Source organism: Salvia hispanica, chromosome 5, assembly GCF_023119035.1.
Source record: "Salvia hispanica cultivar TCC Black 2014 chromosome 5, UniMelb_Shisp_WGS_1.0, whole genome shotgun sequence".
NCBI lineage: Eukaryota > Viridiplantae > Streptophyta > Magnoliopsida > Lamiales > Lamiaceae > Salvia > Salvia hispanica.
In genome coordinates, this window is record NC_062969.1 from 36,101,812 (window position 1) to 36,124,799 (window position 22,988).

The 22,988-nt window shown below is 42.9% G+C and overlaps 2 protein-coding genes across 2 annotated transcripts; one reads left to right on the plus strand and one right to left on the minus strand.

The window, feature by feature from the left end:
* The first annotated feature begins 1,630 nt into the window (after nucleotides 1–1,630).
* Nucleotides 1,631–3,695, plus strand: LOC125189941 (corytuberine synthase-like). The gene is made up of 2 exons (XM_048087157.1): nucleotides 1,631–2,509; nucleotides 3,430–3,695. Exons 1-2 carry the CDS (start codon nucleotides 1,631–1,633, stop codon nucleotides 3,487–3,489), a joined length of 939 nt encoding a protein of 312 aa, XP_047943114.1. The 3' UTR covers nucleotides 3,490–3,695.
* A 13,461-nt stretch (nucleotides 3,696–17,156) lies between these two features.
* Nucleotides 17,157–19,342, minus strand: LOC125189942. Its single transcript, XM_048087159.1, has 4 exons — nucleotides 19,246–19,342; nucleotides 18,975–19,099; nucleotides 18,394–18,909; nucleotides 17,157–18,299 (listed from the first exon to the last, which is right to left on the minus strand). Exons 1-4 carry the CDS (start codon nucleotides 19,340–19,342, stop codon nucleotides 17,157–17,159), a joined length of 1,881 nt encoding a protein of 626 aa, XP_047943116.1.
* Nucleotides 19,343–22,988: the final 3,646 nt, after the last annotated feature.

Sequence of the window (22,988 nt, forward strand, 5' to 3'; positions counted from 1 at the left end):
ACGTATGCACACCTCGGCGTGGGGGAGACCTCGCGGTTAAGCTTCCGGCTTCATCCTCGTCTTAAAAGTTAGCCGTCCTCGGTCCTTCGTCAGCTATAATCATGTTGTGCAAGATAATACACGTGTACATGATGTCGGTGATATTCTTAACGTACCACAACCGAGACGGGGCCTTCACAATGTTGAATCGGGCTTGAAGGACCTCAAAAGCTCTTTCGACATCTTTTCGAGCAGACTCTTGACGCTGCACAAAAAGAATCCGTCTCGGATCTTCCGGATTGCTGAACAACTTCACGAAAGTCGACCACCTTGGGTAGATACCATCGGCGAGATAGTAAACCATGTGGTATGCATTTCCGTTGACGGTGAAGTCGATCGCTGGTGCTACACCATTCAAAACATCATTGAAGAGTGGTGAAGAATAGGTCACGTTCAAGTCGTTGTTGGATCCGACAACACCGAAATATGCATGCCAAATCCATAGGTGGTAGTCGGCGACCGCTTCAAGGATAAGCGTTGGGCCGCTGCCATTATGGCCGCTTAAGTATTGCCCCCTCCAAGCAGTCGGGAAATTCTTCCACTTCCAATGCATGCAGTCAATGCTGCCAAGCATACCGGAAAAACCGTTGACTGTTTTTGACAATCTTCGGTGGTGGGTGCCCAAAGGAATTCCTCACCGAAAGCAGAACGAACGATGTCGCAAAAATTTTTGAGGAATAAGATTCCAGTTGACTCACCCACATGCAAATACTCGTTGAAGAGGTCATCCGTTTGCCCATTAGCAAGTTGTCGGATGGCACAAGTACACTTCTGTAACGCCGAGAGACTTTTCCGACCGGTTGCGTCTCTAAGTGATTGAAAGTATTCAACACGGGCGGAAATTTGTTGATAATACGCATAAACAACCGTTTTGACATGCAAAAACGGCGCCGAAAGTAATCTTCTGAAAACCGCGGCTGATCGAACAAATAGTCGGCAACGAGCCTTTTGTTGGCTCCCTCCCGGTCACGAGGGATGTAGCAGTGAATTGATCTAGTTGGTCGAAGTGGAGGGGCGGGGGTATTGGCGGTGACATAGGCTTCATAGACAGCACGATATTGTTCATAGTATTCTTGTTCTTCGCACTCCGCTTCCGCAATGACATCGGTGAAATTCATTTTTGAATTTTTTAGAGAGGGTTTGAACCGTGGAGACCTCTAAAAATAACTCAAAATTTGCACCGAACAAATATGAGATATTTAAATGGAAACTAGAGGAGTAGTTAAGGGTGGTGTAGCTCGTTAGCCTTACCGACAAAAAAGGTGTTACACACAATCGTCTTATTTTCATTATACCAAACACGACCCAGTTCAAGTTTTGTTTCCATATTTTTGTAAATATACCAAACGACAGGTTAAATCTTCAGATTCCTTATCTTTGAGATTGGTGTATAATCACACGCATTAGTCTTAATTTCATCATACCAAACACGACCCAGTTCAAGTTTTGTCCCCCTATGTTTGTAAATATATCAAAGATATAGGTTGACATCTCTCCAATCCTTTCCAATTCAACAACCGAAACACACACTGAATTGTATTTAAGATAGTGAGAGAAGTGAGAAATATTAATCTCACAGTCGCAATTAAACATGGATATGGATGAATATTTCTTGAATTTAGAAGGCAATGGCATTAATCTTTTGACAATTACCCTATTGATCGCCATCGCTCTCTTCTTCTTACTCAAAAAATCTGAAGCTGCTCCACCACTCCCACCAGGCCCAAATCCATGGCCAATCATAGGCAACATCAATCATCTCCTCACCCACAAACCTCTTCACATCTCCTTAGCAAATCTCGCCCAAACCCACGGCCCTATCATGCACATCAAGCTCGGAACACAACACCTCATCGTCGGATCCTCCCCGGCCGCCGCCGCCGAAATCCTCAAGGCCAACGACCGCCATCTCTCGGGGCGGTTCGTCCCCCACGCCGTGCCAAGAACGCCGGCCCAGATCGACACCATGTCGTTCTGGGCCAACTCCACCAGCCGCCACTGGAAGAGCCTCCGCGCACTTTGCCGCGCAGAGCTCTTTGCGGCTGCGGCGCTGGATCGGAATGGCCGCGCGAGGGAGGAGAAGGCGGCGGAGCTGGTGGCGGAGATGAGGCTGAAGCGAGGTGTGGTGAATGTGGGGGAGATGGTTTGGGCGACGATGGTTAATATGTTTAGCAATGTTTATTTTTTGAGAGATTTGGTGGTTGGGTTTGGGGAGAATCCGATGGCGGATGTTTTGAAAGGGATCGGTGAAGCGTTCGATGCTAAGGATTTGTCGGATTTGTACCCGTTTTTGAGGGTGTTCGATCCTCGGGGTTTGCGAAGGATATATATGGAATGTTCGAAGAGGACGTGGGGAATATGGGAGCCTATTGTTAGGGAGAGGAGAGTCTCGGAATTGAAGCACTGTGATTTTTTGGACACACTTATTTCCAGAGGTTTTGGTGATGATCAAATTAATCACTTGTTAGAGGTATGGTATCACCCCTTTTCAATCTATTTTATTTTGTAGAGAAATATGTTATGCATCATACTTGAACTCCCTCCGTCTCATTATAAGTGACGCGTATTTTTTTTGGCCTATCCAACTATATGTGACACATTTCTTTTTATAGTAAAAAAATAATACCCTATCTCTCTCTAGCTTTATCATTTCTTCTACTTTTTCTCTCTATTGATTTCTCATTTCTACTATATTCTCTATTTATTTAACCACATAACTCAATTACAAAAAGAATTGTGCACAAAATAAATGTGTCACATATAATGGGATGTAGGAAGTACTATATATTTTGGACTTATGTGAGCATCAATTATGAGTAGGTCTTTTATTTAGTACGCTTTGTTGCCTTATATTCCCTTCCGTTTGATAAGAGTATGCACTTTTGATTAGACACAAGATTACTACATAATTGTAAAATAAAAAAGATATACAAGAAAGCAAAAGTAATTAAATTATTGTTGGTGGAGAATGAGTCTCACCTCATTAGAGAAAAAAGAATTTTCAAAATTAGAAAGTGTATACTTTTGTGGGACGAACTAAAAAGGAAATAGTGCATGCTCTTATGGGATAGAGGATTATGTATTTAGCTTGACTCTAATATAGTTCATTATAGGGAATTCAGAGATTAAAAACAATGACTTCATCTGACTTAATTTAAAATTCAGAGTTCATTATAAGCTTGTTATTAGTTCATATAATGAACTCCGATTTATCTTATTAGGATGTTGTTCAACACAGTCTTGATGTTAGTAAATGACTAAATAGCATAACACACACACATACATAATCTATGCCACCACCACAAGATCTGTTCTCAGGTGGTATACACACAACAAGTTTAACCATCATCAAAACAATAACGGAGCTTCTCACATCACCACATTCCATAGCTAAACTCAGACAAGAACTGGACGCTACATTCGGCGGTCAAGATTCACTCACTACAATAGCCTCCAAAATCGACAATCTACCATACCTCCAAGCGTGTATTAAGGAGATGTTGAGGCTGCATCCTCCGGCCCCGTTGATGCTCACCCACCGCGCCTACACGGCCTGTCTCGTCATGAACTATACCGTCCCACGCCACGCCCAGGTTCTCATCAATGTGTGGGAGATTGGGCGCGATCCGACACTATGGGACGACCCTCTGCACTACCGACCAGAGAGATTTCTTGGCTCGCCCATCGACTTTAAAGGGAACAATTTTGAGTTTCTTCCGTTCGTATCGGGGAGGAGAATTTGCCCCCGGAATTAGCATGGCTACCAAGATTGTTGCACTAGTGGTGGCGACGTTGGTTTATTTTTTCGATTGGTCAGCTCCGGTGACTAATGGACCGTTACTTATCACTCCTAGAGTAAGAAAGTGAAGTTTTTACCAATCACAATATGATGATAAAATTGTGTATGTATGTGTAATGACCATAGTTGTCGCAACTCACTCCATATCATAATATGTTTTACTAGTAAATTTTATAGTATTATTAATAAAGAGGACATGTTGCTGGTTCGTTTATTATTTAGATTTACATATCTAATGTCACAGTTCACAAAATGAAATTGTATGCAATTACGCGCCACAATAATCAACAAGAATAGAACTAAGAACAAGAAAACAAGTGATGGAACAATCTTGATTTAAGAAAACCAAATAAAAAACTCTTATTGATGATTGTGTGCAATGTTTTAAAAACCGGACTGGCAAGCGAACCAGCGAAGCTATTGGTTCATGGTTCAACTGGTCGGAACGGTCCGACCAGTGGTCAGACCGTTTTACTGTAGCATATATAATTATATAAGGGTGTGTTATATTGCTAACTAATTCTTAAATTGCTAACTACATCTAAATGATATGTCTTGTATCATTAAAGTAATGCACAAAATCATTCATCTAAGAATATCAATACGAAGCACAAAAAATGTCAATTAGGGGATATTAGTGTCAATTAACAAAAAGTTAGTTATAACCAACTTTTAAAATGTCAATGCTAAATTGTGTCGACATTTTCAATGAATCGTATTGATATGTTTAATAATTAATACACTATATCGACATTTTGATTCAAAATCATAATTTTGGTAGTTTTAAATAATAATAAAAAGAAATTACACATAGCAATTTATAAACTACTAGATCTCTACATATCTTATGGTTTTAAATTAGTTGGAGTTAGCAATTAAAGGTTAAGTTAGCAATTGATTACCCTCCTAATTAATTATATATTATATAAATATATCAAATTTATTATATAACAAAATGTAGTTTTTATCAAATTCAAATATATTTTTATGTAATTTAGTGGAAAAAAATATTATTAAACTTAATTGATGATAAGTATAATTAAATTTTGAAGAAATATAAATATAAATTATATAAATATATACCTAATATATTAAAACTTATATTTAATTAAATATATATATGACAATATTTAAATTTAGTGTAATAAATTATTATTAAAGTTTATTAAATAACAAATTTAATTAACATATTTTATTTACAATTAATTACAATGAATTAATCAATTTATAAAAATAATAATTAATCATAGAATGAATGAAAATTTATTCATTGATTATAAGAATAATTAAAGTTATTGTTATGCCACACTAATTGAAGTGATATAGTGGTAATGGAGTTGCACTTAGAGCATCCGCAATGGTTGGCTAGCGACCGGCTAGCCGATTCGTCGCGGTTTTAATTGATGAACCGGACACCGGTCCGACTGGCCTGTCCGGTCCGGTTTTTAAAACATTGTGTGTGTGTGTGTGTCAACAAACGCGAACCGGTCCAACCAGCCGGTCTGGTCCGGTTTTTATAACACTGATGATTGTGTATGTGTTAACAAACTGAACTACACACACGTGACAAGAAAACAAACGGTTCTATTACTAAGCGTTTTAACGGATTTTGTGAAGCCTCCAACAGAACTACATTTACCATTTTGGATTCTCCCTCAAATTAGAGCAGGTGTAAATATGAAAAGTTTTTAACCAATTACACACCACTAATATTGTGGACCCCACAATTTACTAACACTATTTCCGCTATCTTTTCTCATCTATCTACAAATTACACATTAAAACCTGTGTCATTACTAGTTTGTCTATTTTTTTAAGACATGAGTATTTATTTACCTAATTAACAGTGTCGAGTGAAGAGTGGCTCGGTCACTAACCCTGCTTCTGATGAGAAGATGGTTACTCGGGGTGGACAGTTCCAAGGAATGTGTCAATTACCAAGTACATTGTATCACTCGGTAACGTACCACCCAGAGTTGGTGTAGGCTTGGATAAATAGCGAGATGTTGATTAATGTGTTCGACGTGTGCTCAGTAAAGTGCGAAACCAATAGAGTTATTTTCTTAAGTACCGTCAAATAAGGTCACAATTTTTATAGCGATAAAATCATGGCTCGTATATAAAAATGTACTCCAAAGCCCAATGATATAATGGTGAATTCGTATAAAAAATGATACAGCAAAGCCCAATTATATTAGGGGGAAATTATTAGTACCATGAGAACAGTCCACATCTCACATACATTTGAAGAGAGGAATTTTTGCACGTGTGTCGTAGGCACGTGTTCCTCCTTTCAACAAGATTTATAGTTTCCCACTTTTGCAACAAATATTACCAAGTATAAGCGGCAAGAGAGGAGTCGACCCACAAAGACCATGGACCTACTCAAGATTGTTTCTACGACACAGGTTTGGTGTTAGCCACCACGCCTTAAGCACTTGAATATGGACCTAATTACTAGTGTGGGAAACTTGAACTTTAAACATGAAAACTGAGTAAGGGAGCTTAAAGTAAGCTAACTAAGAAAGTATGAAATGAAATGTAATCCCGACGTCGGAGTTGTCAATTCCTCCGTCAGGGCTACAGAGCTAAGCTACATGGATCTAAACATCTAAACTATCAATTGCGAAAAGCATCCAAGAAACACGAATAAATAACATCATCAACATGAAAATAAACCAAAGCTTCATAATGTGTCACTCGATCTAACAGGTCCAGAGGATTCGACTAGACTTCAGAGGCTAGAAGATCGTGAAACTATCAGAAAGGGGTCGTTGGGTGCACTCTATTCCTTCAAAAAAAACCTCAACCCACTATACTACAACTTAGCACAGGGAAGTAAAGGATCGATCCCACGAGGACGAAGGTGCTACGAAACTGCATTTGAGGATGTTTTGGGAAAGAAAAGGGGTTGGCTGCTGCCACGCAATTTTTGTGGGTCGAGAACTTAAAACTACTTGGTCTGAGAGATAAGCAAAACTTTACTCTACCTATTGGGTCTAATAGATCAGAAGAACTTTACTCTACCTACTGGGTCTAAGAACTGAGAGCGTACGGAACATACATGACTTAGAGAAACTGAGATATTTTAAAGTTCTAAAACAACTGGAGTAAACTTAACTAGACAGACTTTCCTAATTTGGACAGACAAGCATAAAGCGAAAAGTAAAGACAGATTTCCTTAAACTACCATGGTCTGGAAAAGCATGCAGAAAAGTAAAAGAGACAAAGCAGATCGTACTGACAGGTCTAGGGGACATGCAGAAAAAGCAAAGTACATGCTGAAAAGTACTGACATAAAGCAGATCTGGTTCTAACTACCAACAACTTCATCTTCTTCGGGAATCAAACGAGAATAGCAGAGAAAATAGAGTTTTAAACACCATGAAAACAGAGCAAACTTTAGATCTAAACTTAAAACGAGAAATTAAAGCCTAAACTAACAGATCTACGCTACTGGACCTAAAGGATGCAGAAACAGAAAGTAAATAGCCATAATCATGCACAACGTAAACATCAAGCACCAAATATGCGAAACTTCAACTCCAAAACACCACGATTCAACAAATCCAAACATCTCCATATGCAAATCCCCAACCTCCAACAACAAACCAACAGATCTCAGCTCCAAACATCCAACAACAAACAAAAACGAAAGCTAAAAACAAGAGATGAACATAAACTCAGAGATATCCAACCAAAAGCAAACATAAACTTCCATAATAACTAGAAATAAGTCTGAATCCAGTAGATCAAAGTCGGAAACTAGAGTTGCGAACTTAAGAACCACAAAGTACTAAACGAAAGCAAATAGAATTGTTTCTTCGCCTTCACAAGGCGGTGTTACACAACAAAATAACGATGACGATGAGAACCACGGTGGCCAGAATCCTCCATGTCCAAGTGCACAGCAATACGAAATGAAAATTTGAAGTATGGAACTAGAACTAGAGCTAGGAGAGCGTAGAAGTGGCTCGCCGTGACTGTCTTGTTCTTCAAGGTTGAGCTCCTTATATATGTGAGGCTTTGATCCCTAGGGTATCCCTCTGGTGATTTTACGCTCTTGCCCTTGAGTAAGACTTCTTTAAAATAATCTGCTCTCGCCTCATTCTGCTCCCGTCGCCAACTTTTGATTCTCCCAGGTCCGAACGACGACTTTTGATTTTTGCTTCAATTTCATCTCTTTTGCATCTGCCAGGTCCGGTAACAGCAACTCCTAGGTCCGGCAGATTTACTACGCACCTGAACTCAATAATGCACATTAGCGCCCCAAATGCACAGAATTTTAACCTTAAAACCGATGCATGAAACGAGCCTTATCAAACTGCTCACACTTAAACCATACTTGTCCTCAAGTATGAAGACAAGAAAAAGGAATAAAGCACGTTTCAATGCATGGTTTCCCCTTAACCGACTCTACTAAAAAAAAGGAAAAAGACTCAAACTACTAGACCTAGACGCTAAAGGACTTAGACAAAGAAAACAGATAAAAACACATATTAACACTTAAACACATAATTGCATAAACTGGTTTATTTTCTAGCAGCCATCCCCACAAGATTAAGGTCAATTCAAGAACCTACAGTCTCCGAATCTTCCCCTTCCCTTCTTCTATCTAATCGGCTTGTCAGTTTGTCAAGATAGCCCCTAACTTCACTAACTGTTGGATTCGCTCGATCACTCATTCCTCACCAGGGATGTTAGGATCGTTCGCTCTTATAGTGCTATACCACTGATGCCTCGGGTCAGAGAGTTCCCTTGTCTTAGCTCTTATTATAATTTTCTCCTTCCCTCCTGGACTTCGTCCAGCTTATACCTCCCTGGACTTCGTCCAGCTTATAACTCCAAAATATATATATTATTTTTTTTATCTGGACCTTGTTCCAGTTTATTCCTCCCCTTTTTTTTTCTAGACCCTGGACTTCGTCCAGCTTATACCTCCAGTACCCTTCCCCTAGGCCCGAGAGGTTACTTCTATCACCAAAATTTTTCTCCTTCTAAGTTCTTTCCCTAAGCATCAAGTGGCAGCCCTCTCATTTTGTATTAGTATGAAGTGTTTAAGGCTTATAACTCACTTTTATGGAGGGCTTCACAACTAGATTAGTCGAGGCATATTCTATCGTCCTTACTTTATCCAAACCGACTTTGATTTATTAAGGAAAAGGGCATCAAAGTTGACATGCATTCCCTCTTCAATCACTCTCACTAAGGGGCTTTGCTTTCTATTCACCAGTTATGCATAAGCACATAATTTCCTACTAACTGACTACTACTAACTCCTAGACCTAGTAAACAGACGCACATAATTGACACTAACTCCCTCCCCCCTCCCACTTCACCATGCTTGTCCCCAAGCATTTTTTGGTGAAGTGGAAAATAGGGCTAAGTTAGTGCGACACTTAACAAACTCACAAAACACATATTATGTAAAAACAAACTTCTCACACTTAGACCGAGAATCGGGCTAAGTGGGAGAAGATATACAATTAAACAGACACCAAAGCATGCTATATATAAAAAGAAAACAAACTTCTCACACTTAGACCGAGCATCGAGCTAAGTGGGAGAAGATAGCTAACGGACAAATATTTACAGACACATAAAAAAAACGGGCATGCTTTGTAAAAAACGAACTAAAACATAAAAAGACAAAAAAAAAACTGAAATTTAAAATTACTTGGTTATGGGGGGGGTCAATTCTGGCTCTGGTCCCCCGTGGGACCAGACTTCTTGGGCACCGTCTTTGCTTTCTTCTGGCTGGGCTTTGGTTCATCATCCTTCTTGGCCTTCTGTTCCCCTGGCCTGGGGGTATCCTTCTTCACTGGTACGCTGGTGGTGGTCTCACTGTCCTTCCTCTTCTTTTCTGGTACACTGGTGGTGGTCTCGCTGTCCTTTCTCTTCTTCTCTGGTGGCATTCCCTGGGCGCCGGAGGCTGGCTTCTCTGGGGTGACTCCTGGGGTTAGCTGCCTAGATTCTATGGGCAACTTCGGAGGCATGCGCGGCTGCTGGGCCCGGAGGATCTTCTGGTCAACCACGGTGACCATTTTCATCATTGTCTCCACGGCCTGGGCCATCTTGTCAGCTTGCGCGGCCATTATCTCCCTTTGAGTTACCGCCTCCTGGTGCAGCTTCAGCAAGATCTCCTGTTGCTGCACCGTATTTGCTCCCAGCTTCAACATTGTTTCTTCCATCCTTGTCTGCCACCCTTCACTTGCCACTTTCTCATCACCTTCTTCATCTGCCCTCTCTGTCTTTATCTTCACTCCGTCAGCTTTCCCTACTTCGTAAAATCTCAACACGCCATCCTTCATTATCGTCAATCCCTTGTTGAAGAAGAACGGGAGATCGAAGTATCCTGGGTCGCTACACATTGGCAGGTTGGTGACCGAGTTGGCTATCTTCATTGACACATTTCTCTGGAGGCGAGGTGGACTTTCACGTTGTTCAGCATGCACCACATGAAATACAGCTCTGGAGTAGTGAGGGTTGCACCCACTTGACCCAAGAGATTGTACCCGATATATACTTGTGCCATTCGGAGTACAGGGTCAGTGATGTGTATCCCCTTCGATGAGCTTGTCTTGAACCTGGCCACCTTTTTGTGGGCAACCATCCTCCAGGCTTCCTCAGCATCAAAGCCTGCTGTATACTTGGGTGCGCCGATCTCTCTCTCATTCCACGCTCCTTCTTCCTCCTCTTCGGGTGTCAGTAGTCCCAGTCTCAACGACCACTCCCTTATACTCATTTCCATCTCCTCGTTGAACAGCCTGAAGGAGATTGTGTCTGCATCAAGATCTGTAGATTGCTTGAACTTGAAGGACGTGAAGAACTCCTTCGCCAGAGCCACTGGTACCTCCGCGTTGCTGTGGTTGAGAAGCCACTCAAACCCGATGCTTTTGAAGTAGGAGATGAACTTCTTCTCCACTCCCAGTTCCTCTAGGTCCGAGAGGCACAGCTTCTTTCCGGATTTTGCCGACTTTCCATTCGTGGCTCGGCCATCGCACGCCTTCTGCAGCTTTGGGTCCTCAAACTGGACCATGGCTTCCAACAACCTTTTGGTCACAAGGACCTCCATCGTCTCGAACGGGCTCTCCTCCATGGCTGGTATCTCAGCCTCTTCTTCTTCATTTGGATGGGCAAACGGCACACGGATCGCCTCCGGCTCGCTAATCACCACAGTGGTGTTTGCGGGGCGAGATTTCTTCTGTTGGGGCTTAGCAGTATGCTTCCCCTTCCTTTTCCTTTCCGCCTCGTATCTCGTCTCCATAGCCTCCAGAGAGATTTCCTTCTCGGCTGCCACAGTCTCCTGGACCAGGGGGATATCATCCCCTGCCTCCTCTGTGTCCTCCAGCCTTAGGCGCTCGGGCCTGCCTGCCTCTGCCTCATCCACTTGCTTCCTATTACGACGGGAGTGCCTCCTCGTCAGCCTCTCATCAGTTGGTGTCCCTTGGTCATCAGTAGTTATATCGTCTATCACGACGATGTCAGTCTCTATCTCTTCACACACTTTCTCGGCATTTTGTTCATCGCTGTCTCTTTCTTCCTCCTTCTCAACATCCTCTCCTTTAGCCTTTTCTTCCTCCCCAGTCTCCTCAACAGAAACTTCCTCATCAACCCTCTCACCTTCCTTCTCAGCCTCCTTGTCAACAACTGCCTCATCTTCTTCACCTAGGATGCCCTCACTACCCTTCCCATCATCCTCAGTCTCCTCTACACCCTGTTCCTCCGTCTCCTCCACATCCTCTGTTTCTTCTTGCTCCACTCCCTCTACTTTGTCACCCTCCCCTCCATCTTCACCCTCCTCTTTTTCCGCTTCGTTCCCTGACCCAGCGGCCTCTTCATCCGGTGTTTCTTTTTGCTCACCTAGACTACCCCCTCCCTCCTCTCTCTCTAATTCCTCCGTATCCATCCTATCACCCTCCTCATCATCAGTTTCTTCTATATTTACAAGGGGTTCGGCATGGGGCTTAGTTTCTGTTTGAGGAATAATGTGTGGGGGGTTCGTCTCTTGAGTTAGGGTTTCGGGTAAAATTTGGGGGTTTTCTGGGTGTGTGGGTAAGGCTTGTGCAGTGGGTGTCTCGATTAAGGTTTGGGGTCTTGGTGGAATTGTAAGCGGGGTTAGGGCAGGAATTACCTCTTCTTGTTTTCGGCATGCCTCCGACATTTATGCGAAGAATTTGCTCGCCTTCGGCCCCTTCCCGTACTTCCTCATGAATTCTTGTATGATTTCCTCGGGATCTGGTTCCGCTTCGTCGGATTTCGCCTCGGCGGGGTTGTCTTGTCCGATGTTTGGCTGTGGTTGCACTTCGGTCGGTATGGGCTGCGGTGGAACTTCCGGCGGAGTGGGGTTTTCTTCTGGTGGCGGCGTGGGTGTTTTCTCGGCCGTGGGAGTCGAACTCGTCGCCTCCGTCACCTTCTTTGTGGTCTTTCCTTTTGGCGGGTTCTTCCCGCGGGTTGTGCGTGATGCCGGATTTTTCTGCATCTTCGTCTACGACGGTGTTTTACGGCGGTGGTTAATGGCGGTGGGTTTGATGGTTCTCGGATCTGCAGAGGGAAAGAAAAGTTTGGGAATGGTGAGTTATGAGAAAATAGTTTTAGGTGAGGGAAGTTAATTAGTTTTTAGGGAAGTTATTTTTAGGAAAAAGAAATTAAAAGGAAAATAAAAGAAATAAAAGGAAAAGAAAAAAAAAGAAAATAAAATAAAAATAAGAAAAGGAATATCATGATTGGCTGCAGGCGAACGGTCGCGTCTCTGACGCAAGCAACCGTACGCCTCGCCAGCTTTTTGAAATTCAAAATTCAAACTTCCCCCTGATTTTTCTCACTTCCCTCTGACCTGGTAATCCGAAACACTTAGTAAAAATAACGAAATTTGCTGAACGTCTGGGTCAAAGAGATGAGCCTTTCACACTTGTGCATTTCCACAGACAATCAGAATTTTCAAAAATCTTTTTGGGTTTTAGAAGTATATATATATTTTTTTGTATATTCATAAAAAAACCTTATTCATGTTATTTACACCTGAATGTTTAAATATTCTTGGGAATTAACTGGTCCAGTCAGCTGATCGAAAATTTTACCCTATCTACCTGACCCAGTAATTCCCGAAGAATATTTAAACATGGCTTACTAGGCAATAGTGGAAGGTGTGTGGAGTGGAATTTCTTCCACTTCACACAACTCCGAACTATCCCTAAACACTTTCACTCTATGACCATTAACAAGGAACGGAACAGAGTTAGCATTGACTCCCTGAATTTCCACTGCTCCGTGCGGTCGAATGCCAACGATTGTGTAAGGCCCTATTCCACTTGGACTTCGGGTAAAATTTGGGGGTTTTCTGGGTGTGTGGGTAAGGCTTGTGTAGTGGGTGTCTCGATTAAGGTTTGGGGTCTTGGTGGAATTGTAAGCGGGGTTAGGGCAGGAATTACCTCTTCTTGTTTTCGGCATGCCTCCGACATTTATGCGAAGAATTTGCTCGCCTTCGGCCCCTTCCCGTACTTCCTCATGAATTCTTGTATGATTTCCTCGGGATCCGGTTCCGCTTCGTCGGATTTCGCCTCGGCGGGGTTGTCTTGTCCGATGTTTGGCTATGGTTGCACTTCGGTCGGTATGGGCTGCGGTGGAACTTCCGGCGGAGTGGGGTTTTCTTCTGGTGGCGGCGTGGGTGTTTTCTCGGCCGTGGGAGTCGAACTCGTCGCCTCCGTCACCTTCTTTGTGGTCTTTCCTTTTGGCGGGTTCTTCCCGCGGGTTGTGCGTGATGCCGGATTTTTCTGCATCTTCGTCTACGACGGTGTTTTACGGCGATGGTTAATGGCGGTGGGTTTGATGGTTCTCGGATCTGCAGAGGGAAAGAAAAGTTTGGGAATGGTGAGTTATGAGAAAATAGTTTTAGGTGAGGGAAATTAATTAGTTTTTAGGGAAGTTATTTTTAGGAAAAAGAAATTAAAAGGAAAATAAAAGAAATAAAAGGAAAAGAAAAAAAAAGAAAATAAAATAAAAATAAGAAAAGGAATATCATGATTGGCTGCAGGCGAACGGTCGCGTCTCTGACGCAAGCAACCGTACACCTCGCCAGCTTTTTGAAATTCAAAATTCAAACTCCCCCCTGATTTTTCTCACTTCCCTCTGACCTGGTAATCCGAAACACTTAGTAAAAATAACGAAATTTTCTGAACGTCTGGGTCAAAGAGATGAGCCTTTCACACTTGTGCATTTCCACAGACGATCAGAATTTTCAAAAATCTTTTTGGGTTTTAGAAGTATATATATATTTTTTTGTATTTTAATAAAAAAAACTTATTCATGTTATTTACACCTGAATGTTTAAATATTCTTGGGAATTAACTGGTCCAGTCAGCTGATCGAAAATTTTACCCTATCTACCTGACCCAGTAATTCCCGAAGAATATTTAAACATGGCTTACTAGGCAATAGTGGAAGGTGTGTGGAGTGGAATTTCTTCCACTTCACACAACTCCGAACTATCCCTAAACACTTTCACTCTATGACCATTAACAAGGAACGGAACAGAGTTAGCATTGACTCCCTGAATTTTCACTGCTCCATGCGGTCGAATGCCAACGATTGTGTAAGGCCCTATCCACTTGGACTTCAGCTTTCCAGACATGAGCTTGAGCTTTGACTGAAAAAGGAGTATTTTCTGCCCGACCTGCAGCTCCTTGACCCGAAGGTTTTTGTCGTGCTAGAGTTTGGTCCTCTCCTTATACCACATGGCCGAATCATATGACTCCGGCCTCAATTCCTCTAGCTCCTGCAGTTGCATCTTCCTCTCTTCCTCACATGCATGAGCCTTCATATTTATTTCCTTGACTGCCCAATACGCTTTGTGCTCTATCTCCACGGGCAGGTGGCACATTTTTCCAAATACCAATCTGTAGGGTGACATTCCTATTGGTGTCTTGTAAGCGGTTCTGTAGGCCCAGAGGGCATCACCCAGACGCTTGCTCCAGTCCTTCCTTGAGGTATTCACCGTCTTCTCTAGGATGCCCTTGATCTCTCGATTTGAGATTTCAGCCTGCCCATTTGACTGGGGATGATACGGAGTAGATAACCGATGGTGGACTCCATATTTTCTCATCAGTGCTTCAATCGTCCTATTACAGAAGTGAGTCCCTTGGTCTGAGATGATCGCTCGGGGCACGCCATATCGGTTGAATATATTGGCCTTTAGGAACTTTGAGACTTCCTTCGCATCGCTTGAACTTGTAGCCTTGGCTTCTATCCACTTGGACACGTAATCCACAACAACCAATATATACGTATTTCCATACGAGGATGGAAATGGGCCCATGAAGTCCATGCCCCAAACATCAAAGATCTCGCAGACTATTATAGGAGTCTGTGGCATCTCATCTCTCATAGAAATCCCTCCGGTCAGTTGGCACCTGTTACAATTCTGGCAGAACTCATAAGCATCCCTATTCAACGAAGGCCAGTAGAAACCGCTATCCAGAACCTTTCTTGCCGTTTTCCTTGGGCCGAAATGGCCACCACACGCTAGTGCATGGCAGTGGTTTAGTACGTCTCTTTGCTCCCACTCTGGAATACACCTTCTTATCACTTGATCTTGACCCATCTTCTAGAGGTGCGGGTCATCCCAAAAGTAGTACTTGGAATCACTTTTAATCTTCATCCTCTGGGCCCTAGTGATTTCTTGTGCGGTAGGTAATTCTCCAGTAACTAAATAATTTTCCAGGTCCGCGAACCAAGGCTCATCATTCGGCTTGCCTTTTCGTTTCTCTGACTCCTTGGGGCCAGTTAATGCTAACACTGCTACCCATCTGATTGGTCTAGTGGATTCCCTAAGTAATACAAGTGCTCCTCTGGAAAAGCATCAGGGACGGCTTCCTCATCTTCTCCCTGGGTAATTCTGCTTAAATGGTCGGCCACTCTATTCTCGGTTCCTCTCTTATATCTAACTTCCCAGTCGAACTCTTGCAATAGCAACACCCATCTGATTAGCCTTGGCTTGGACTCCTTCTTGGCTAGGAGATATTTAATGGCTGCATGGTCAGTGAACACTATTGCTCTTGACCCCAGTAGATATGGTCGGAATTTTTCAAATGAGTACACTACAGCCAGCATCTCCTTCTCGGTGGTGTCAAAGTTCTTCTGGGCCTGGTTGAGAGTCTTTGAGGCATAAAATATGACATAACTTTTTCCTTCGATCCTCTGGCCCAACACTGCTCCTACTGCAAAGTCACTCGCATCGCACATTACCTCGAAGGGATAATCCCAGTTGGGCGAGCGGATTATCGGAGCTGTGACCAGACGATCCTTGAGTAGCTGGAAGGATTTTTTTACACTTATCATCAAACTCAAATTCCACCTCATTCTGGAGTAGTCTTGTCAGGGGTTGGGCGATTTTTGCGAAGTCCTTAATGAACCTTCGGTAGAACCCTGCATGCCCCAAGAATCCTCGAATCTCCTTCTGATTCGTTGGGTGTGGAAGCTTAGAGATCACCTCCACTTTTGCTTGATCTACCTCGATGCCCCTCTCGGATACAATATGTCCCAGTACTATCCCTTCCTTGACCATAAAGTGGCATTTCTCATAGTTCAGCACCAGGTTCTTCTTCCTGCATCTCTCCAAAACAACATCTAGGTGCCCCAGGCAAGTCTCGAAAGAATCTCCATATACGGTGAAATCATCCATAAATATCTCGATGCAGTCTTCCAGTAGATCCGAGAAAATGCTCATCATGCATCGCTGAAATGTCCCAGGTGCGTTGCACAGACCAAAAGGCATTCTCCGGTAGGCGTATGTTCCAAAGGGGCAGGTAAATGTGGTCTTCTCCTGATCCTCCGGATTGACATATATTTGGAAGTATCCACTGTAGCCATCTAGAAAGCAGAAGTATTGCTTTCCCGCCAACCTTTCTAGCATTTGGTTGATGAAGGGTAGCGGGAAATGATCCTTGCGTGGGGCCGCATTGAGTTTCCGGTAGTCTATGCACATTCTCCACCCCGTGACTAACCTTGTGGGCACAAGCTCGTTGCGATCATTCTTGACTACTTGTATTCCTGATTTCTTCAGCACCATATAGACAAGACTCACCCACTCACTATCGGGAATGGAGTATATGATTCCCAGGGCCAGCAGCTTCAATACTTCCTTTAAGACTTCCTCTCTCATGTTGGGGTTGAGTTTCCTCTGGAGATCCCGATGTGCCTTGGCTCCTTCTTCCAAACGGATATGGGGCATACATAGATCGGGACTGATCCCCACTAGGTCAGATAGAGTCCACCCTATTGCATTCTGGTTCCTCCCCAGCACTTCCAATAGCTTGACTTCCTACTCCTGGGTCAGAAGGTTGTTGATTATGACAGGTAGAGATTCACCTTCGCCCAAGTAGGCATACTTCAGACCCGGAGGAAGGTTCTTCAACTCTTTCTTTGGAGGGGGTACTTCAGGTGGAAACGGATTCTTCTCCATTCCTTTCTTGACCCGCTCGTCCAACTCTGGAAACTTTTCCACACTGGCCAGTTGGACTGATCCTTTGGACCCAGGGGATCCTGTCTTGCCACAAAAATCCATTGTTGCCTTTGTGATTTCCTCATCAGATAGCCCTTGCTTAATAACTACTTCACACCATCCTGCAACTTCTTTCCTCATGGATTCGGTCATCTCCGAGGTATCAGTCTGTTCTTGCAATAGTTCGGTCTCAAGAAACTCCTGGACCAGGGGGTTAATCACATCAACAAAATGGAGGTTTTCCATGTCAAGTGGTTTCCTCATAGCTTCATCAATACTAAAAGTGAATTTCTCCCCATTATAATCTAAACAGATGGTGCCATCAAAAACGTCAATTATAGTCTTAGTGGTCCTCAAAAATGGTCTTCCCAAAAGTACGCCACTGGACTCAGCAGTTTCGTTGTCAATCACATGGAAATCGGCAGGGTATAGAAAATCATGAACTTGAACTATCAAATTTTCTAACACTCCTTCAGGGCTAATGCATGATCTATCAGCTAACTGGATCACCACGTTCGTATCAGTCATTCTTGCTCCTACCAGTTTTTTATATATGGAAAGCGGTAACACATTAATAGATGCACCTAGATCACACATAGCATGCTCGACTCTGACACCTCCTATAGTGATAGGTAAGGTAAACATACCTGGGTCAGTTTGCTTCGACGACATTATCCTCTTTTGAATTACTGCAGATACATTCTCCCCGATCACGATCTTTCCATCGGATTTTGCCTTTCCCGCAATGAACTTCTTAATGAATTTGCTGAACGGGGGGAGCTTCATAGCCTCCAGGAACGGGAGATTGATCTCCAGCTTCCCAAAGATCTCCATGAAATCCACGGGGTTGTCCTTTTTCTTCTTGGCATCCCCTCGGTAGGGGAAAGGTTTTAATCCTCTTTGCTGCGTTGGTCGGATCTTCCTTAGAGGGCTCTTCCGCCTCTCCTTTCTCTTTTTCAGTTTCTACCTCAGGCTCCGGGTCTAAGAAAAATGGGTCAGCCATCCGAGGTAACGATCCTCCCAAGTCACCGGCTTGGATATCATCCTCTGCTCTAACTTCTTCTTTTTGCTGGACCGGGTGGATATCATCTTCGCTCATCGGTACTGGCATTTCATCATTTTCCTTCAGCTTGGGTCCTTCATATGCTTTCCCGGATCTCAGGGTAACTTGGCTGATATTTGCCTTTTCTGGTGGCTTTACTGAGGCTGGAATCCTTCCTTCATTTCCTCGCATGTCGCTCAGGGACGTTGCGATCTGAGATAATTGCTTCGACATTAGATCCATCGCGGCCTTGTGTTCCTGCTGAGCATCCTGGAGCTTGTGGACCACGTCATTATTTGCCAGCAAGTTGTTTTGCATGTGCTGTTGAGAACTCACTAGGTCATGAACCATATCATCCAGATTCCTCTGGGTCCGAGAGTTCGGTTGACTGCCACTTGGCCCTTGACTATGATTTGGTCCACCCCCTTGAGGCGGGCGAAAGTTTCCTTGACCTCCTTGGTTATTGTTGTACTGATTCCCTGGTCCCTGATAGTTGTTGTTCCTCTGGTGTGGGGGTACATATGAGCTTCCCTGGTTATTTTGATTCCTATTGTTCCAGCTGGGTTGATTTCCTTGACCTCCTTGACTCCAATTACCTTGTGCTCCTTGATTCCAGTTGCCCTGTCCCTCTTGATTCCTTCCGGGCCAGTTGGGTTGGTTCCCTTGGTTTCCTTCTGAGTTAGTAATCTGGAGTTGAGGATTTTGATTCCCATCGGACCACCTGAAGCATGGATTGTCCCTCCATTGAGCGTCTTTGATTCTCCACTGGTTCCAATTGTTGCCTTTGATTATTTTGGTTCCAATTTCCTACAGCATTTATATGGGCTGGACAATCCATCCCTCCTTGAGAGCCGCAATAATTGTAACCATTCTTCGGACCCAGTGCTTGTTTTTCTTTATCTGTTGGACCCGGTGAGTCGCTCTTCCCTAGGGCAGTTAGAATAGTCTTCTCCAGCTGTTCCATTCTAACGTCCATCCTTGCATCCACTCAGGCATCCATCATTTCTTTATTTTGCACTGTGACTGCATCCGCACTTCCCCTCCTTAGGATGGTACGAGGTGAATCGTATGCCTTTTTTGCATCAATTAATCTTCCCAGTATCTCTCGGGCCTCGCTCACCTTCCTCTTGGTGAAATTTCCTCCACTAGCGGTATTCATCAGATCTTTGGACTCAGGTTTTGCCCCTTCATAGAATAGATAGTAGGTTTCGGCTTCCATCATCCGGTGGTTTGGGCAAGCATCGAGCATCCCCTTAAATCTGGACCAGTATTGGCTCAATGATTCATCATATTCCTGCTTGCATTCCTGGATCTCCTTCTTAAGAGCATTTGTTTTATTAGAAGGGAAAAAGTAATCCAGAAATTCCAACTTGAAGTCCTTCCACGTATGGATCGAGTCGGGAGGCAACTTTAATAACCACCTGTTAGTCTCTCCCTTCAGCGCAAACGGGATCGCGCGTAGTCGGTAATCCTCCTTTGTTGCATCGTTGGGCCTCTTCTGAATACTGCAAAGCTTACTGAACTCATTGAGGAATTCATATGGACACTCATTCCTCCGACCCGAGAAATTGGGTAGAATACCCAGCACATTAGTTTTGATGTCAATCGCCCTCTGGCGCTGGTTACAGACGATAGCCTGGGCTGGTTCGCCATTTAAATGGGCAGTGAGCCAGCCGATATCCGGATCGTCGTCGCCTGCGTTGGCCATACCTTCAACGCTTTCCTCCTCTGTTTCTGAGGTTGACTTTGGTTCCTTCTTAACTGACGAAGTTGACTCCTCGTCGCTCTCCGAACTCAGGTGAACTGGATCCCATGTTGTAAGCCCCGATCTGGTGGTAACTGGGAATATCGCTTCCTTGACCCGCCAACTAGTCTGGGCGCTCCTCCAACCAGGTGAGTTGTTCCAGTGTCCGAACCGGTAGCTCCTATTCATAAACTGAAAAAATAAACAAAAGAAAACATAGTAAATAAACTATTTACACCAAAACATTCGCAAACACACAAATAACACCATGCTATCCCCGACAACAGCGCCATTTTGACAGGTCCCTAGAGTGCAGTGCGGGTGCGGTGCGATATGTGTCACTCGATCTAACAGGTCCAGAGGATTCGACTAGACTTCAGAGGCTAGAAGATCATGAAACTTATCAGAAAGGGGTCGTTGGGTGCACTCTGTTCCTTCAAAAACCTCAACCCACTATACTACAACTTAGCATAGGGAAGTAAAGGATCGATCCCACGAGGACGAAGGTGCTACGAAACTACATTTGAGGATGTTTTGGGAAAAAGGGGTTGGCTGCTGCCACGCAATTTTGTGGGTCGAGAACTTAAAACTACTGGGTCTGAGAGATAAGCAAAACTTTACTCTACCTATTGGATCTAATAGATCAGAAGAACTTTACTCTACCTACTTGGTCTAAGAACTGAGAGCGTACGGAACATACATGACTTAGAGAAACTGAGATATTTTAAAGTTCTAAAACTGAAAGGCTTTCCTAATTTGGACAGACAAGCATAAAGCAAAAAGCAAGACAAGTTTCCTTAAACTACCAGGGTCTGGGAAAAGCATGCAGAAAAGTAAAAGAGACAAAGTGGATCGTACTGACAGGTCTAGGGGACATGCAGAAAAAGCAAAGTACATGCTGAAAATTACTGACACTCAAAATGGACTACAAAATGACCTTAAAATAGTGCAAAACCCGAGCGTATCAATTATCAACCCGGTTAGTGTATAATATCACCCAAAACAAATGCATGAAACGAGTCTTATCAAAATGCTCACACTTAAACAATACTTGTCCTCAAGTATGAAATACAAGATGAAAGAAATAAGGCAAGTTTCAATGCATGGTTCCCATTTGACCAAGAAAAAAAAAAGAAAAAAAAGAAACTGGAGTTAGACTAAACCAGACTTATGTTATACAATTCTGTTTTGCTATTTAATATCCGTTTTTTTTTACTTCGTTTCTTCCCTAAGTTGTTGGATAATGCTTTACGTTTGAGTGACACATTATGTAATGATTTAATATAACTTGCTACATAATCGTGAGAGGAAGTTGGCGAGTTAGGTGCACTTAGTAGACACTACAATTAGCTTCCCTTAAAACAACACTGTTAATTGAGAGTGAGGACTTTTCAAGGGTCTTAGGAGCTTTTAGGAGTTACGAATCTAGGATTGACAACCCTAGTATTAGTAATGTACGCTTGTGCCGCATGGGCAAAACATAGGTGACTTGTCCACTGAAGTAAGAACTGTGCTAGGGTATTGTAGTAGGAATTTGTATAACCATAACTGTGAACGCATATTCCTAGAATTATCTCATCTCATATTTCCATCTCTGTGTTATTTGCAAATGTTGTTTATTACCGCTTTCAATATGTTTTTATCATAAAAAATCCAAATTTCTCTCAGTTTTCCAAATAGTCAAAGACGCTTAGTAGAAAGTAGCCAATTGGTGATTGTTTTCCCTGTGTTCAATATCTAGTACTGACCTTTAGCTATACTATATATACTCTGTATACTTGCAGGTTTATTTAGTGGTAATAAAAAGAGCATCAAGTATCTAGCGTAAAACAGGAAATGCGACAAATCTAAACCAGATCCATGCAATTCAAGCGAAAGAAAAACATATCAACAGAAAACTGCTCCTGCACCATGCAACTGACCTCTCAAAATTAGAACCAAACGTAGACTAACCAAAATCAGGCAGATCTAAATATCTAACACAAATTGGAACACTATCTAAACGATCGGCGAAAATCAAACTGAACTAAATCTAAACAAAACAAGCTCCAAGTCAGAAAACATCAGATCCAAACCAGCATCCATCAAAAACTCCATTTCATAAACAAACTTCAACAACTCCTGCTCAAATCCAAAATTCCAACATCATATTCAATGATCAAACGATAGAACCACTTGCATACGAATTAACTAAGAGCGAAATTTAAAAACAACTGTAGATTCAGAGATTAAACGGGAACCAAAACTGAAAACTAAGTAAACAATGTATCAACCCCTCGGGATTTAGGAAAACATAAACGAACAAAAGTTTCTTTAAGATTAAGCTTCCTCCTTCCTAGACGAGGAAGAAGAGAGAGATGTAGTGGTAGAACATCTCCTTCTGCTACTGCTATCCTCTTTGCTCCATGCTAGCTTGCGGTGTGAAATGAGTGTTGATCGACGATATGCCGTGAAATGGTGACGAGTTGGTGATATGTGTGTCTCATTTCTTCTACTATTTATAGGACGGCTTGGGACACCAATCCCTAGGATAAGATCCTCATGATTTGGCACTAATGTCCTTGCATAGGAAGACATTCTTCTTTCTCTCTCCTATGACTTATCTCTTGCTGCTTCCTAATTTAACTTCTCTTGAACAACTCATACAGCTGCCAGTCCAGTCGCTCTGTCTATCTTCGCTTGATCAGTTTGCTTCAGTTTTGGGTAGTTTTTCCGCTTCTTTTCCCAATTGATCAAGTCGCCCCAATGCTTAGCCGCTCTGATGCTTTTCAGCTCCCGCACACTTAATTTCACACTTTTTCCAACGTTAATGCCTCGATTGGTGTAACATCCACCATTAAACCATGCTTGAAACGAGCTCTATGAT